At 39.6% G+C, this 13718-nt stretch overlaps 1 protein-coding gene across 1 annotated transcript in view; it reads left to right on the top strand.

Annotated features, from left to right (window-relative positions):
• The window catches only part of iqch (IQ motif containing H), a 33294-nt gene extending 20045 nt beyond the window's left edge, over window positions 1–13249 (top strand). The window contains exons 14-20 of the mRNA XM_036149171.1: window positions 2754–2874; window positions 3173–3459; window positions 6306–6464; window positions 9830–9952; window positions 10683–10744; window positions 11519–11627; window positions 11850–13249. Coding sequence (XP_036005064.1) covers window positions 2754–2874; window positions 3173–3459; window positions 6306–6464; window positions 9830–9952; window positions 10683–10744; window positions 11519–11627; window positions 11850–11930 — 942 coding nt within the window. The 3' untranslated portion in view covers window positions 11931–13249. The remainder of the gene's footprint in view (window positions 1–2753; window positions 2875–3172; window positions 3460–6305; window positions 6465–9829; window positions 9953–10682; window positions 10745–11518; window positions 11628–11849) is intronic.
• Window positions 13250–13718: the final 469 nt, after the last annotated feature.

Genomic DNA, 13718 nt, shown 5'->3' with positions numbered 1-13718 from the left:
ATCAAGGAGGAGAACATCTGTTTTATTTCCGACCAGATCGCTCTGCTTTATGAGGACGCCAAGCAATGGCTGAATCCTATCACAGGGTACTGTACATACTTTAAATCCAAATAATTTATTGCAAAATACCCTTCTCTCTCTTTCTCCCTGGCCTGCTGTTTCTGTGAACTGCACAGGCAAAGTCCCGGGGTGAGTTTGCTCTTCCGTTGAGAATGACAACCGTTCCCTTACACTTTTTGCTGCACCATTGTGTGCTTTATGGTTTGTATAGGGAGAATCACTGTGCAGCATTTGACCTCGCCTCTTACAGTACTTGAATATGATGATGGCTGTTACATGACTGGAATTTGAAACGGCATAATCTCCGGTCCTGTCTCCGGTGAAGCCAGACGGCATATACTCAAAAAAAAAAAAAAAAAAAGAGAGAGAAAAAAAGTAGTGCTCTGGAAAAGCACGAGGGGAGAACAAAGATGTTATCAGCATTCAGAAATCATCCTTCCCTAAATCATTCATGTTTTCTTTTTCTACTAGGAAAAGTAATTCTTGTGTAATACCATGCGCACAATGCAGTATTCACTCTTATTGAATTGTTTCGTGTTTCTTCACCTCACAGCCCAAAACTTAAATGTATGTTGCTGTTATTTCATGTTACAGACCTACGCAAAGTAGAAAATATGTGTGAAGCGGAAGGAAAACCATACAGGGTTGTCAAAGGTTATAACAAAGAAAAATCTAAAACTTATGGTGTACATTTGTATTCAACCCTCTTTACTCTGATACCACCAAACGAAATCCAGCACAATTAATTGCCTTTAAAAGACAAAAAAAAACAAACAAACATGGTAGGCAGGTCATGGGTAACATTTTAGAGAAACTTAAAGCATGGTTAGCACTTAGATAAGCATATCCCAAGCTTGTTCAGTGTAGTGTTGAATCCACCAATCCATTAAAATGCTAATAAAATGACAAAAAATGCAAACATAATAAGCTCCAAACCTTCCAAGACATTGCTGTCCACCTAAACTGACTGGATTGCCACGGAGAGCTTTAATCAGAGAAGACACCAAGATGCCCGTGGTACCTCTGAGGGAGCTGCAGAGATTCAAAAGTAAAGCTTACTTTTAGTCGTGCACTCCTCATATCCGGCCTTCATAAAACATGAAAATTAACGGCATAATTAACTGGCAAAACCATAACAGCACTCCTATTTACTAAAACAAGAGTCATGTTGATCCCTGCCAGGCGCTGATTGAAGAGTCTCACCAATGAAAGCCATTGGTTAAACAATGAAGTGCAAAGAAGTCCGGTTTAATGTTTGCCACAAGCCTCGCAGCAACACAGGAAACATGTGCAAGAAGATGCTTAGGTCAAAAGAGACCAAAATGAAACCTTTTCTCTCACATGCAAAATGCTATGTGTGACAGAAATCTAAAACTGCAGATCACCCTCAACACGCGGTGGTGGCAGTGCCATGATGTGGGAAGGCCTTTCTTCAGCAAGTTGTGGGATGTTAGAGATGAAGAAAAATGCATTAAATGGTGCGAAGGACTTGAGACTAGGGCGAACGTTCGACTTCCAGCAGTACAGTGAGCCGAGAGATTCAGAGCTACAATGGAAGGATTTAGAGCCAGCATGTTCATCTGTTGTAATGGCCTAGTCAAAGTCCAGATCTAAATCCAGTTTTGAAACTTGAAAATTGTTGTTCGGGGATGCTTTCCATTCAGTCTGACTGAGTTTAAGCTGATGTGTACAGAAGAAAGGATAAAAGCTCAGCCTCCAGATGTGCAAAGCTGTTAGAGACTTGCAGTTGTAACCGAAGTGAGAGGTGGTTCTGCTACGTATTTATGCAGGTAGTTTTAATACAAACACACTCAACACATTTTAGATGTTAATTTCCAGAAAAATGTTAAAAACATGTATTCTTTTCTTTCATTTTACAATTATGCCCGACTTTTCATTGGTCTGTCATAAAATCCTGCTAAAATACATTAAAGGTTGTTGTTGTGACATGATGACACGTGGAACATTTTAAAGGGCTGGAATGTTTTGCAAAGCACAGAATATTATTACTTACAGGAGTGTGTGTGTAAAAGGGGCCGTCTCAACAGTCAATTAAACCGACTCCCACTGCAAGTGTGTACGTTGTATTTTTACATTATGAGCATCAAGCGACGACCACGAAAGGCTCAGACAGCATATTCGGATCAATTTAACTGCACAGCCTTTTTGGAGAAAAGGGTGCGCTTGAGTTGCTAAACGGTGTGAACGACATCTGAAGCAAAAGATGAAAATTAACAGCATAATTAAGTGGTGAAACCATAATGGCATTTCGTATTTACCGAAACAAGAGTGGTATCGATCCCAGTCAGGCCCTGATTGATCCCCAGATAGATGGGGTTAGCTTAAGTATTCACCAGCCGCCCAGCGGAGAGAGTTGTTATTGAGGGCAGGTGGTTCGAGGCTGTGAGTTAAAGCTATTAGGCTCCTGAGGCCTTCTGATAATAGGCTGTCACTCACAGACAGACACTCCCGCAGTATCCATCAGACGCTCGCACAGAAATTGAAGCAGCCTCTGAAATCTAAGGGATAACAAGCAAGTCACCTGGAGTCATCCGGATAACACCCATAAACCCTGATACCAGCAGGGAGCAAATTTAAGTCATTTACTTGGTCAAACTTTGAGTTGAATGAAGGCCAAGTTCCTTTCCAAGTGGCTTTTGATTGCTATGTGACGTTTCTGTGATGTTCCGTAGGAGCCTGTCCTGCTCAGGTATTTAGATGACGTCCCAGAGTGGCTCGCCCGTTACGCGCGACCGGCCAAAACGTCCCGTTTTCTCAGCTGGTCCAGCTTCCTGAAGGCCTTCCTCAGGCAAGGTCAGACACCTATTGACACGCGCTAAATGACATTCACCTGCAATTCACGAAGCCTATAAACATCTACATGAGCTTTTCCGTTTCCTGGGTGCCTTGATGACTGCGGAAACTGAATCAATGTCATGTCACTTTCAGCAGATCTCAAACAGATATTTTCGTTTTTTTTTCCAAATGAGATTTAACGAAGTTATTATCAGTGATAAAAAATTCCGTACGATCCCTTTATAAGTGCTGACATCCTATATGTAGGTTTCGGTGTTATGTCTCTGTGCGTGCCCTGCATTCTCTGTACGTTCAGGTGGAGTAGTGGAGGCATACCCCCCCGCGGAGAGTGTCACCCATCTGACAGTAGACATGCTGCTGGAGCCCGGCGGCGAGGTGACCATGCTGTCCTGTGGAGACCGGCTCCACGGCTCCTGTCCCCTGGACGCGGTGGGATCCACTGTTCCTCAGACCTCTGTGCACCCAGACACCTTGCGCTCTATCTGCATGCGCGTGGCTCAGGCTTGCCAGCAGCACTTGATCGTGGGTTACGTGTCCGTGGGCCTGGCTACCTTCGTGGACCGCGGCACCATGGAGCAGAAGGTGAGAAGGAGCGAAGGACTCAGGGTGTGACGCCTACATATGAACCGGGTTGTTGCAACCCATATTGAGTGGAAAGGATCAATTTTTCTTTACCCACACAAGCAGATAAGGCGCCTCCAACGTACACCGCTCCCCCGGGATCCAGATAACGAGACGAGGTAAACTGTGGGCACAGGGACCAAATGTGTCACAAGGCCCTCTAATAAACTGTCAGGTCTTATTGTGTCGATACACTGATCCCAGCGTTCAAAGCTCGCCCTTTAACCTTTACGGTGCGGAGAAATTCTGAAGCTTTCCAACAGTGGGTCATTCTGAAGTGATTTAGCACGTTGGCTGGGATAACCTGTCAAGTGTTTAACCCCTAGATGGTTACCTGCAGTGTTCTGTTGAAATAAATCACATTATTGTACCAAGACAACTGCAGAAGCCTCTTCTCATTTGTCAGGATTACGTTTCGTTGAAGGCGTTCTAGATTCATGATATTTGAAATGGACTTCTTTATGATGGTTTAACCTCCGCTCCCAACACGTGGCGACATTGACTCGTATTGATCCGATCCTGTAAAAATAAAATGCCGTGTTTTTTTATTGCGCCCTGCAGATTTCTGAACCGGCGGAGTGGAGAGGTGAAGCGCAGAAGCAATTTTGAATATAAAAAAAAAAAAAACATATAAAGAAAGGGAGGGGAGGAATTTCTCATGCCTTCGTAAAAACCATCTGATGGAAATAGACAATTTATCATGTGCTTGGTTAGGATCATTTGTATTATGGACAGTGCAGTCTGTTAGCTGAGTCTGAATGTTTCTCCCTATTTACTATTGGAGCAGTTGCAGTCCCAGGATAAAAGAAAACATTAAAAAAAAAGCGGTGGAGCTTTGGGCATGGTTACCACTAGAGGGTAGTATGTTCTGAGTTAGAGTACAACTGACAGAATCATTTTTTACTCTATTATACATTTTTAAAATGTTTTTTCTACATATTTGACTAGAATCCTTATTCATAGACTCTACATTTTACCACAAAGTTAATTTCTTTAAACTATGAAAAATATTTTATTGTCTATTATTATTATTATTATTATTATTATTATTATTATTATAGTATTAATCCTCATCATTATCGTGACAACATTGTTTTTTTTTTCTGACTTCAATTTACACATGACTTACAGTTCCACTTCCCTTCTTCGGGATAGCTGAAAAGATATATATATATATACTTTTTTTTATCTCTAATGTTGACCCAGTTGTAAAGGACTTGAAGACAGCATAAATAACAATAACACAGCACAGGCTTCAATAGATGCAGGAACTTTAATGGCAAATTCTTGACCATCTCCTGACTCACACAGACAAAGCTCAGACTGAGGGGAGCCACATGGGCAAACCTGTCTGGATTTAAACATCAATTTAGATTCAAACCTGTTGCTAAAAGCTGCCCACTTTATTTGATGGGAAGAAGTGGGTCACATATGTTTGCCCTTGCAGTCTCGGCGCACATTGTGGAGCAGCGGGGCCACAGCTGCAGCATCAAGGGTTTTTTAATGAAAATGCAAGGCAATAGAAAACAGGTACAATCCAGGCTTACATTTCCCGCGGCTTTGTTAAGAGCGACAATGGGACGCGGGAGTCTGAGTTTTAGGGAGTTGAGTGAATGGCTCGGTGTTGTGTGTCCATCACACAGGGCCCGTAACCGCCTGATTCAAGCAGATATGCATCCAAGCAAGTTGTGGCTTCTGTGCCTCCTACAGTGAGGCAACCCGAAGGCTGTTTATCCTGCTGCGGCAGCTTTTATTTGGAGTAAATTTAGAAAATTCTGTAAAGACCTTCGCAGGCTGCAAATCACCCTTTTTAGTTTCTTTGCAAAGATTATTACACTGTTATAAAAGTATAGATGATTTATGCAGAATAAATCTAATTAACTCTAGAAGGATGCAGGGATATCCTTTAAAGATTTAGATGTTTATAATAATTTTTTATTCTCTTATCAATGCAAAATCACTTTACTTTTTTTTGTCTCCACAAGTTTTTTTTCTGTTTTTACTTCTCATTACTGAAAAACTAAAATTATTATTTGAATTTAAAAAAAAAAGCAGCATGTATTTTGTTTTTTACATTTTTTTCAAAGAGGAATACCAAACTAAATCAAAATACACATTTGAAATAAAAAATGCATGTTTAGTTTAATTATTGCTTATCGTGGACAGTATATCTTTAACCTTGATAACTTTGGTTATCAACTGATTATCAAACCGTTTCACACGGTTCTCTTTGCTTTACAGCAATTTCGGACAAAGGAAATGGAAACTTTCAGACATGTTCGATGTTTGCAATCTGGTAGAGAGAAGCCCGGTTTACTGTAGGTTCACACACGCTGCAATTTGCATCCAGTGGCAGGAGCGCTTACTTTGACAAATAGGAACAGCTAAAGGAGGCAGCCGACTGCCACTTAGTTATTAACAACTCCTTCACTGGTGATTTATTTGCCCCTTTTGAAGAAAGGGCATAGCTATTAGGTTATTATCTGCAAAGTTAGCCCTGTTTAAGTAGAAGGCTGCGTCCATACCTGACCCCTTAATATGCTTATAATGATGCCATTTACCATACATATCTGAACTTTGGTTCTCATCAGACCTGAGCCAGGCACACCGCCGAGGGCAGACTGAATCCACGTGTGAGAGAAAGGCTCTGTGTTGTGCTTGGGTCAACATAGAACTGAATTACCTAAAACACCTTAGACACGCAGAGCTCCCTAGGCTTTCTTTCGACTGTCTCTTGATGTGAATGACATAACCTAATAACACAATTTATTGAAATGCTGTTTGTTTTCATCTTCTTTCACGCAAAGGTATGGGCTTTTGATCTAGACATTGCGTACAGCGACCATCTTGCCACGACCCAGATGCTCCTGATGATGACCGGAGGAACGCTGAACTGGCACACGGGTTGTCTAGAAGTGCCAGCGCCTGTCAAAGGGAAATGCTCTGAATACCCAGCTGCAGCAACGGTAGGACACTTTGATTTAATTACTAAGATTTACGTTTGACATTTTTTTTTATTGTTTTATTTCTCAGTGTAAGAACAAAAAGCACCTCGTCCTTAATTAGCCCGAGTCTTAAACAAGCGTCTGAACCGCTACGGCAACCACAATGAGAGTTGAGGTGTTTGTTTGTTTTCTTTCTTGTCTTTGCCATTTTAGAAAATCCACCTAAAACCTGTAACTACACACTGAAGCCACTGAATGTGTTTAGGTGCCAAATTCATTATCATTTTGATAGATGAGCCTAAATAATCAACACATTAATAATTCATACCATTTTCATTATGCATGCTTGAACACTTCATCAACCTGGTGGCAGGACTTAAACAATGGAGTTCTTTTATTAGCAGTATGCCTGAGTTTACGCTTGTTAATCTGCGACTTGTATTATTTTATCAAACATTCATTTAGCTGGTGGCCTGGTGCTTCACTGCAGCAGTCGGGCCACTGCCGTTGTTAATGGCTTCAATAGTGGCCATCATTAGGGACCTGCATATTACAAACACAATTAAGTCCCTGTTGGACACTTTTATTGTTGGGTAAGGGCCCTGCCTTTGACAAGTGCACGCACACAGCCTTCACAGCGAGTTATGGGAAATATCTCCTGAGCTCTCCAAGGCTCAGACCTGCTCTCTTTGTCTCCCAAAGGTGCCTGAGAACGGGCAACATTTTATCCTCCTAAGCCCTGGCATTTTTAAGTAATCAACCTCTCTAGCGTTACTTATGATTAAAATCCTTCCCTTATAGTTATAGTTACGTGTTCTGTGTTTATTGAGCGCCGTTGTGCATCCTCATTCTCTGAAACAACATGGTCTTTGCTTAGAGATCAGCAGCTTGGCTAATGCGATCGATTTAACTGTCACTCCCTGTAGTTAATTAGGAAAGACCCAAAAGTTTACCCCATCTGCTCTTCACTCAACAGGTTCGATGATCATAAACAGCAGCGGCCCAGGGGATTGGACACCTTAAACGTGTTGATAATATGCAAACCAAACCCTTCATACATAATCCCTTAATATGATAAAACAAAAGAAAAACATAATTTTTGGTGGGGCTCTGCAGAAATTTGCAGCACTCTTACTTGCTTTCAAGAAAAGAAAACTAACTTTGAGGTCCATGGGATGCAAAATATGCATTTTAGGTTGGAATTCAGTCAGGCTGGACAAAGAGGCTGGGCGGCAGAACTGAAAGTCAGTCAAGGCTAAGAGCTGGCCGTCATTAAACAACCACCGATCACATTTTCCTGGGTATTAACAACACAATAAACTCTACTTGAACATAAATCCGTTCACAGTCACTTGTCTGCTGCCGGATTTTTTAATTCTGGTCGGTCTGATCCAAATTCTATTTTCCGCTTTTTTTCCTTCAGAAAAAGTGTTGTGATGTTATTATTTTGTAAATAAATGACAGAATCTTCTTTTGATGCGCTGCACTGTTGCCTCCTGTCTTGCTGTGTCTGACTCCTCCGTTTGCCTCGTGTGTGACATTCATGCCTTCACATCTAAGCCACCAGAGGTGTGACTTTGATTGACAGGTCTTGTTAATGTATCTGATGGGATGAAAAGACACAAAAGACACTGATTCTCTTTTTTGAGAATCTATAAACCAGCACCGTCTAAGTTTTGAGCCAAGTATTAGCTTAATTTGAGATATATTGAATGTTTTTTCAGATCAATATGCCACGTAACGAGGCTCTATGCGGGCTGCCCTTCTCAAAAACTTGCCTATGTAACCTGAGAGGGTCGGATCCGTCGCTGAATAGGTCATGTGACCCATTCTTGATCACAACAATCTGCCATAACAACAAAGCAAAACAGATATGACACTTACCTGATCAGACAGACTTTTGGTTATTTGATGTAGGATTTAATCTAAAGGGCTGAATGTGGCCTTGTCTTTACGAGCAACTCCATGACTTCTCAATCTGCTGGTCCAAAATAGAAAATAGTCTGCCATCAGGGATACTGTTCAATTTTGTGACAGTGCGGTGATGGCGGCGGCCTTCAGGGACACGGAACCGGGATGTTACAGGTCGAGCGCCCCATAGTGGCTAAAACTTACACAGTGCTGCTTTAAAGGCTAACTCACCCCCAAATCAACTTTTCTTTGCTAATAAACTGTTAACATGATTGTCTTGTGGTCTACATATCCTGGTGATTATTTTGACAAGTTGCTGCATACATGTTGAAATCCTGCTTTGTGTCTAAAACCATCAGTGTGGCGCCCTCCTAAGGTTCAAAGGGTGGCTTGCATTAAATTTTGAATCAGTATTGCTATTGGTCAAAAAGTTTTAGCGACATCACTGGGAGAAACTGATTTGTCAGTAGCTCTGCCGTTGTGGGGTATAAAAGTAGCTCCGTCTTGTGCCTCCATAGCAAGTTGGAGTTTGAAAAGAGAGTTTTGCGGCCGTTCTATTTTTAAATAGCTAACATTCTAACTTTCAGGTTAGCTATTTATTAGCTTAGCATTCAGTTAGTTTATTTAGCATTTATTTTGCGTTTACTAGTATCCCAAACCTCGGCCAGTTCGCCACTTATCATCACCAAATTTGCACATTTTGCCATGCTGTAAAAAAACACATCATGGGATTGACAGTAAGTGAGTAAAAACCACGCTTAATGTGAGAACTACAAATAAACAGCTATACATATTATATTATATTGTATTTTTTAATTCCATTTTTCTATGTCTGGTTTATTTTTTAGTTCTATGCACCTATGTAGAAACCTCACTTTTTTTAAGTCACAAGAAGTCTGAAACTCAAATTAATTCAGTGAAAAAGTCGCAACGTTGGCAACATCGATGCCTCGGATAACAGAATGGTCTGTTCAAAGTTGCGAGTACATATGAAGCACGCACAAGTAAAAACTGGAGGGTTTTTGTTTTTCATTGTCTCCAAACAACATCTATAAAACCAGCGGGACTGGAGAGCTGGCAGGTAGCAAAGCAGTATGTCTCCTGCAAATCCGGACCATTTCGTCCATAATACTCAACGCAGTAATGGAAGTGGAGAGGACAACTGCAACCCACTGGTTAGTCCAGCTGTTACTATGGAGACTGTGGATGCAGGGTAGAGAAGAGACTCCACTGTCTGTGGTCACTGGTTTCTTAGGCTGCTGTTTGGTTGTCCAAAGATGAGACACAAGCTGCTCCCCGTACTCCTATTTGATCTTCTTACAATTAAAAAGTAATTCTACTTAATCTGTATCTTCTGAATAAAGAGAATGCAATTTTGCTATTTATTTTTAATATCTGTATGACATGACAAAAAAGCAGACCAGGATATTCCTCTCTTGATGTCTTTTCTTTTTCTTTTTTTTTTTTTTAAACAGCATCCGGTGGTCAGTCGCTATGCAGTCATTGGGATCCACTTGTTTCATTCTAACCTGTCGATGTTGTACCACAATGTGTTCTTTAAGATTTGCAATGTTCATGGCATTGGATTTAACAAGAAGGTAGGATTCCAATTTCTTATGTTATATATTTAAAAAACACTCATCATGACTTATAAGTTATGGGGAACCTAATTGAAAACGGCATTTTCCCGCTACATTAGCTGTTGGTAGAGGTTCAAACGCTGTTTTTAACTGAACAGTTCCACTACATCTTTGGCTTTCAGATTTAAAATGACATACTGCAAAACAAACGTGTAACACACTGTGATTAAACTACTGTCACAGTAGAAAATAAAAAGACAAATTTGCTTTAACCTGTGCTCACAAGTCCGATGTTCCAGTTGCAAAAAACAACAACATCACCTAGAAAGCAGTCCTGAAGTGGGATATCGGACCTGGAAAGTTGTAGGTTTCTCACCGATTTGGACCTCAAAATCCAATATGGCTGCTGCACATATAAGACAGGGTGATGCTGGAGTAAGGAAAGGTTTATTTCTGCTCTTGATAGTTTGTACCTCTTTCGAAATGTGAAACACAAAGTACTTTACAGCTTTTGTGAGTTAACATATTGCTACAGTATAAGGAAAAAAATAAGCAACAAATTATAAGCAACATTAAATATTAAAACGATATGTTGTCAACTTAACATGCCTATATAACACACTACTTAGTAAATCCTGTAAATTTTGCACAAATGAAATGTGGAAAAAAAATCATTGTTTATCTTAACTTAGTGCTTGGGTGTTATGGCATCCACTTTTAACTGTATGTTTGGGAAACTCTTTTTCAGCAAAAGCAAGGCACTGTTTTTGCTCTTTATGACAGCAGTGAACGATGCAGCATCGGAATGATGTGAGTATTACTTTTTGCATTAGTTTTGTGTATTATGGCCAGAATAAAACAAATATCATATTTTCATATCCGGGTGGTGGACAAACGTGGAAATTCATACAGAAACGTTTTGACAAATGCTAGAAAATTACATTGGACAGGTGCTTCAAACCTTCATTGGCTGTGATGAGGTTCTTCTAATATCTATGTCTAAACAGAACTTTCTGTAATTTTAAGTAATTTCTTGACTGTAGAAAAATTTCAAAAGATTAAAACTATCCCTTTGACAATCAAAAAAATTCAAACTAGTTTAAAGTAAAGTATTCATTAAAAAGCAACAAGAGTCATTTTTCTGACCTTTCAATTGTGCTGTAAATCTTATTTAATTTACAGCTTTTCTCTTTATGGAAGCAGGTGGAGGTTACAAACCTGTAATTCCACTTCATTAGAACAGCAAAGCACTGAAGAATATTAGAAAGGGTGATTAGTTTGCCGAGACTCGACGTAAAAAAACAATTCTTTACGGGATTAAGATGCCACCTCTGGCTTTGTAAATATCAGAAACTCCACAGGTTGTTAAGCAGAGGGTTATTCAACATATTTATCACAGAAATCTGTTAGCTTGCACAGCGCTGGAACAGTTAAATCAAGCTGTGCTCATCCCCCTATAGACCGAAGATGCTATCTGCTGAAAGTTTCATTTCCCCGCAACCATCAAATGAACAAGGTGATTGTTTCTTAGCAGGCAACAAGGGGATCATTAGTAAACTCGTTTGTTTGGATTGTTGTTATTAGAGCGGTCTCAGAGGATCTCCAGGGAGCTCTGGTGACCTTTGCTCGGAATCTGTCAGTCATTCATCAGGAAATATCATCCTCTAAAAAGCAAGGAGAAACCAATTTCAAGGTACTGTGTTAATGACTTAACGATTTCCCCTCATCCATGTCATGAAACCTTCATAATCTGTTAAAGCTTGTCAGCTGGAATGTGTCTAATAGTGTAAATAATGAATATTCATAAACTGTACATCTCGAACAGTGTTGCTGTTACATGTTTGGCTGTAAGATAATTCTAATTAAATAAATTCATGTCCTGTACTTAAAATTTCCTTGGACTTTGTTTTTCTAGGACCTGATCAGAAACATAGAAGACGTGTTGCAGATGGTTACTCAGAACAAGAACCGGCTGAAGGACAAACCTGCTGACTAAAAAGTTGCTTCGCCAGTGAACCGTTCAGATACGTACCGTCTGATAAAGCGTAGCTTTCAGAATAAACTTCTTAATATGCTGTCATGAATCTGTCACATGTTGCCGTTTTGGAGAAGATATGTATACTTAGTTTCCACAAAGAACTCATGCACATTTTCCTGTATACAGTGACTCTCTATAAAGTGTAAAAACCCAGAAAAAAAAAGAAAGCAGAGTAAACATTTAAAAATGTTAATGACATAAAATGTGACATTTGTCCTCATTAATTCAACTGAAAAACAATGAAACCTTTTAGCAGAAAAAAAATACTTACGTTTCATGTAATCATTTATGGTTCAGGTTGAACAGGTCTAATAGCAAAGTTGACTATATCCTATATTTTAAGTCAGATAATCTGATCATCTAATCTTCATCGTGCCAGGGTATATAAACAGTGTTGAACGTCTTGCATTGGTTCTCCTGACTGTTAAGGTCACTTCAGTCCTCTGCGACGTCTCTGCCAACTATGACCAGCTAAAGGATGCAAATGTAAAAAGGCCAGAAAAGTCAGATTAGGACAGATAAACCTTCTCTCAAGTTTCTCAGATTCAGTTCAAGGTGAACTCAAGAAAACTATGCTGAAAGATAAGGTACCTGAAACAAAAGGTAATTCAGATAGGTATTAGATTATCGCTGTGCAGATTTATCCAACTAGATTATTGCTGCTTTATATTTTATTTTTTTACATTGCCCTAACCAATTTGCTAATTTTTCTTCTAGTTGATTTACAGAGAATAAATACTCCATTATATATGGAAAATGTTTTGAAATGGTTTATAATGGTGTCTAAAGCCATGCGTTTTAACAGAGGTGTGGAGACTTTTGAAAGCCGCTGTACAACATCAGTTTGTTTTGGAAACTTCAGACTACAACCCGTGAATGTAATGCTAGAATAGATACACCTCATAGCAGGTGATAATGAATAGCGAGGGTAGTTTGATAGACAGATAATGATATGTAGTCATCTTTTCTGCACCGTTTAAGAGAGAACAGATTACTTTGGTTATTGAGCGAAGAAGTGGTTGGTACGGTCTGCAGTGCTATTCTCAAAGGACACTTTCTGTAAGTAGACAATTAAAAATAAGTTGCAAAACTGTTGTTAACAATGAGGATCTGTATTTTTTTTTTTTTTTTTTTTACTTTTTTATTGCTGAGAATGAAGATATTCTAACTTACTGCTATTTTACTGGCTTCCTTAGTGTTCCTCATTTTGAGTGGTAATTGCTTTTGGATTATGTGCATGTATGAAATACAAATAAATATGTCAGTTTGTAACATAATTGTGTTTTTAATCAAATGGTTTTTTTTTTAATGTGAAAAGCTGGAGCTGAAAGTTAAAAACACCGCTTTAATCTAAATTGCCCAGCTTTCTGTATGCAAATGTGCTGCCATAGACAGAGAGTTTGGTGGCCAATGAGAGCTCAACTGAAATGTTCTGCTGTCCACATGGACAAGTCGGTATCTGGACAAGAAACAAAGATACGCCATTTTGCAAATAGGGCAAGGAGTATGGACAATATATGTTTGGACAGCTTAAGGCAACACTAAACCAAAGAATGTGATACTGGCCATCAAGGACATGACCATGAAGCCATAGGATTATTTTGCTACAGTGCAGAGTAGAACCAAAGAGGACTCCCTTCAAACTCCTTTTTTAAAAATATCCCCAAAGAGTTAAATCATGCGCACTCAGTTATTGCTTTGAATTTCATTTAGATTGTTTTTTAATCATCATTGAACGTTTCGCCT

Source organism: Fundulus heteroclitus, chromosome 2 (assembly GCF_011125445.2).
Source record: "Fundulus heteroclitus isolate FHET01 chromosome 2, MU-UCD_Fhet_4.1, whole genome shotgun sequence".
In the NCBI taxonomy this organism is placed as follows: domain Eukaryota; kingdom Metazoa; phylum Chordata; class Actinopteri; order Cyprinodontiformes; family Fundulidae; genus Fundulus; species Fundulus heteroclitus.
Note: the sequence above shows the minus strand (reverse complement) of the source record. Positions and strands in the feature narration are given on the sequence as shown.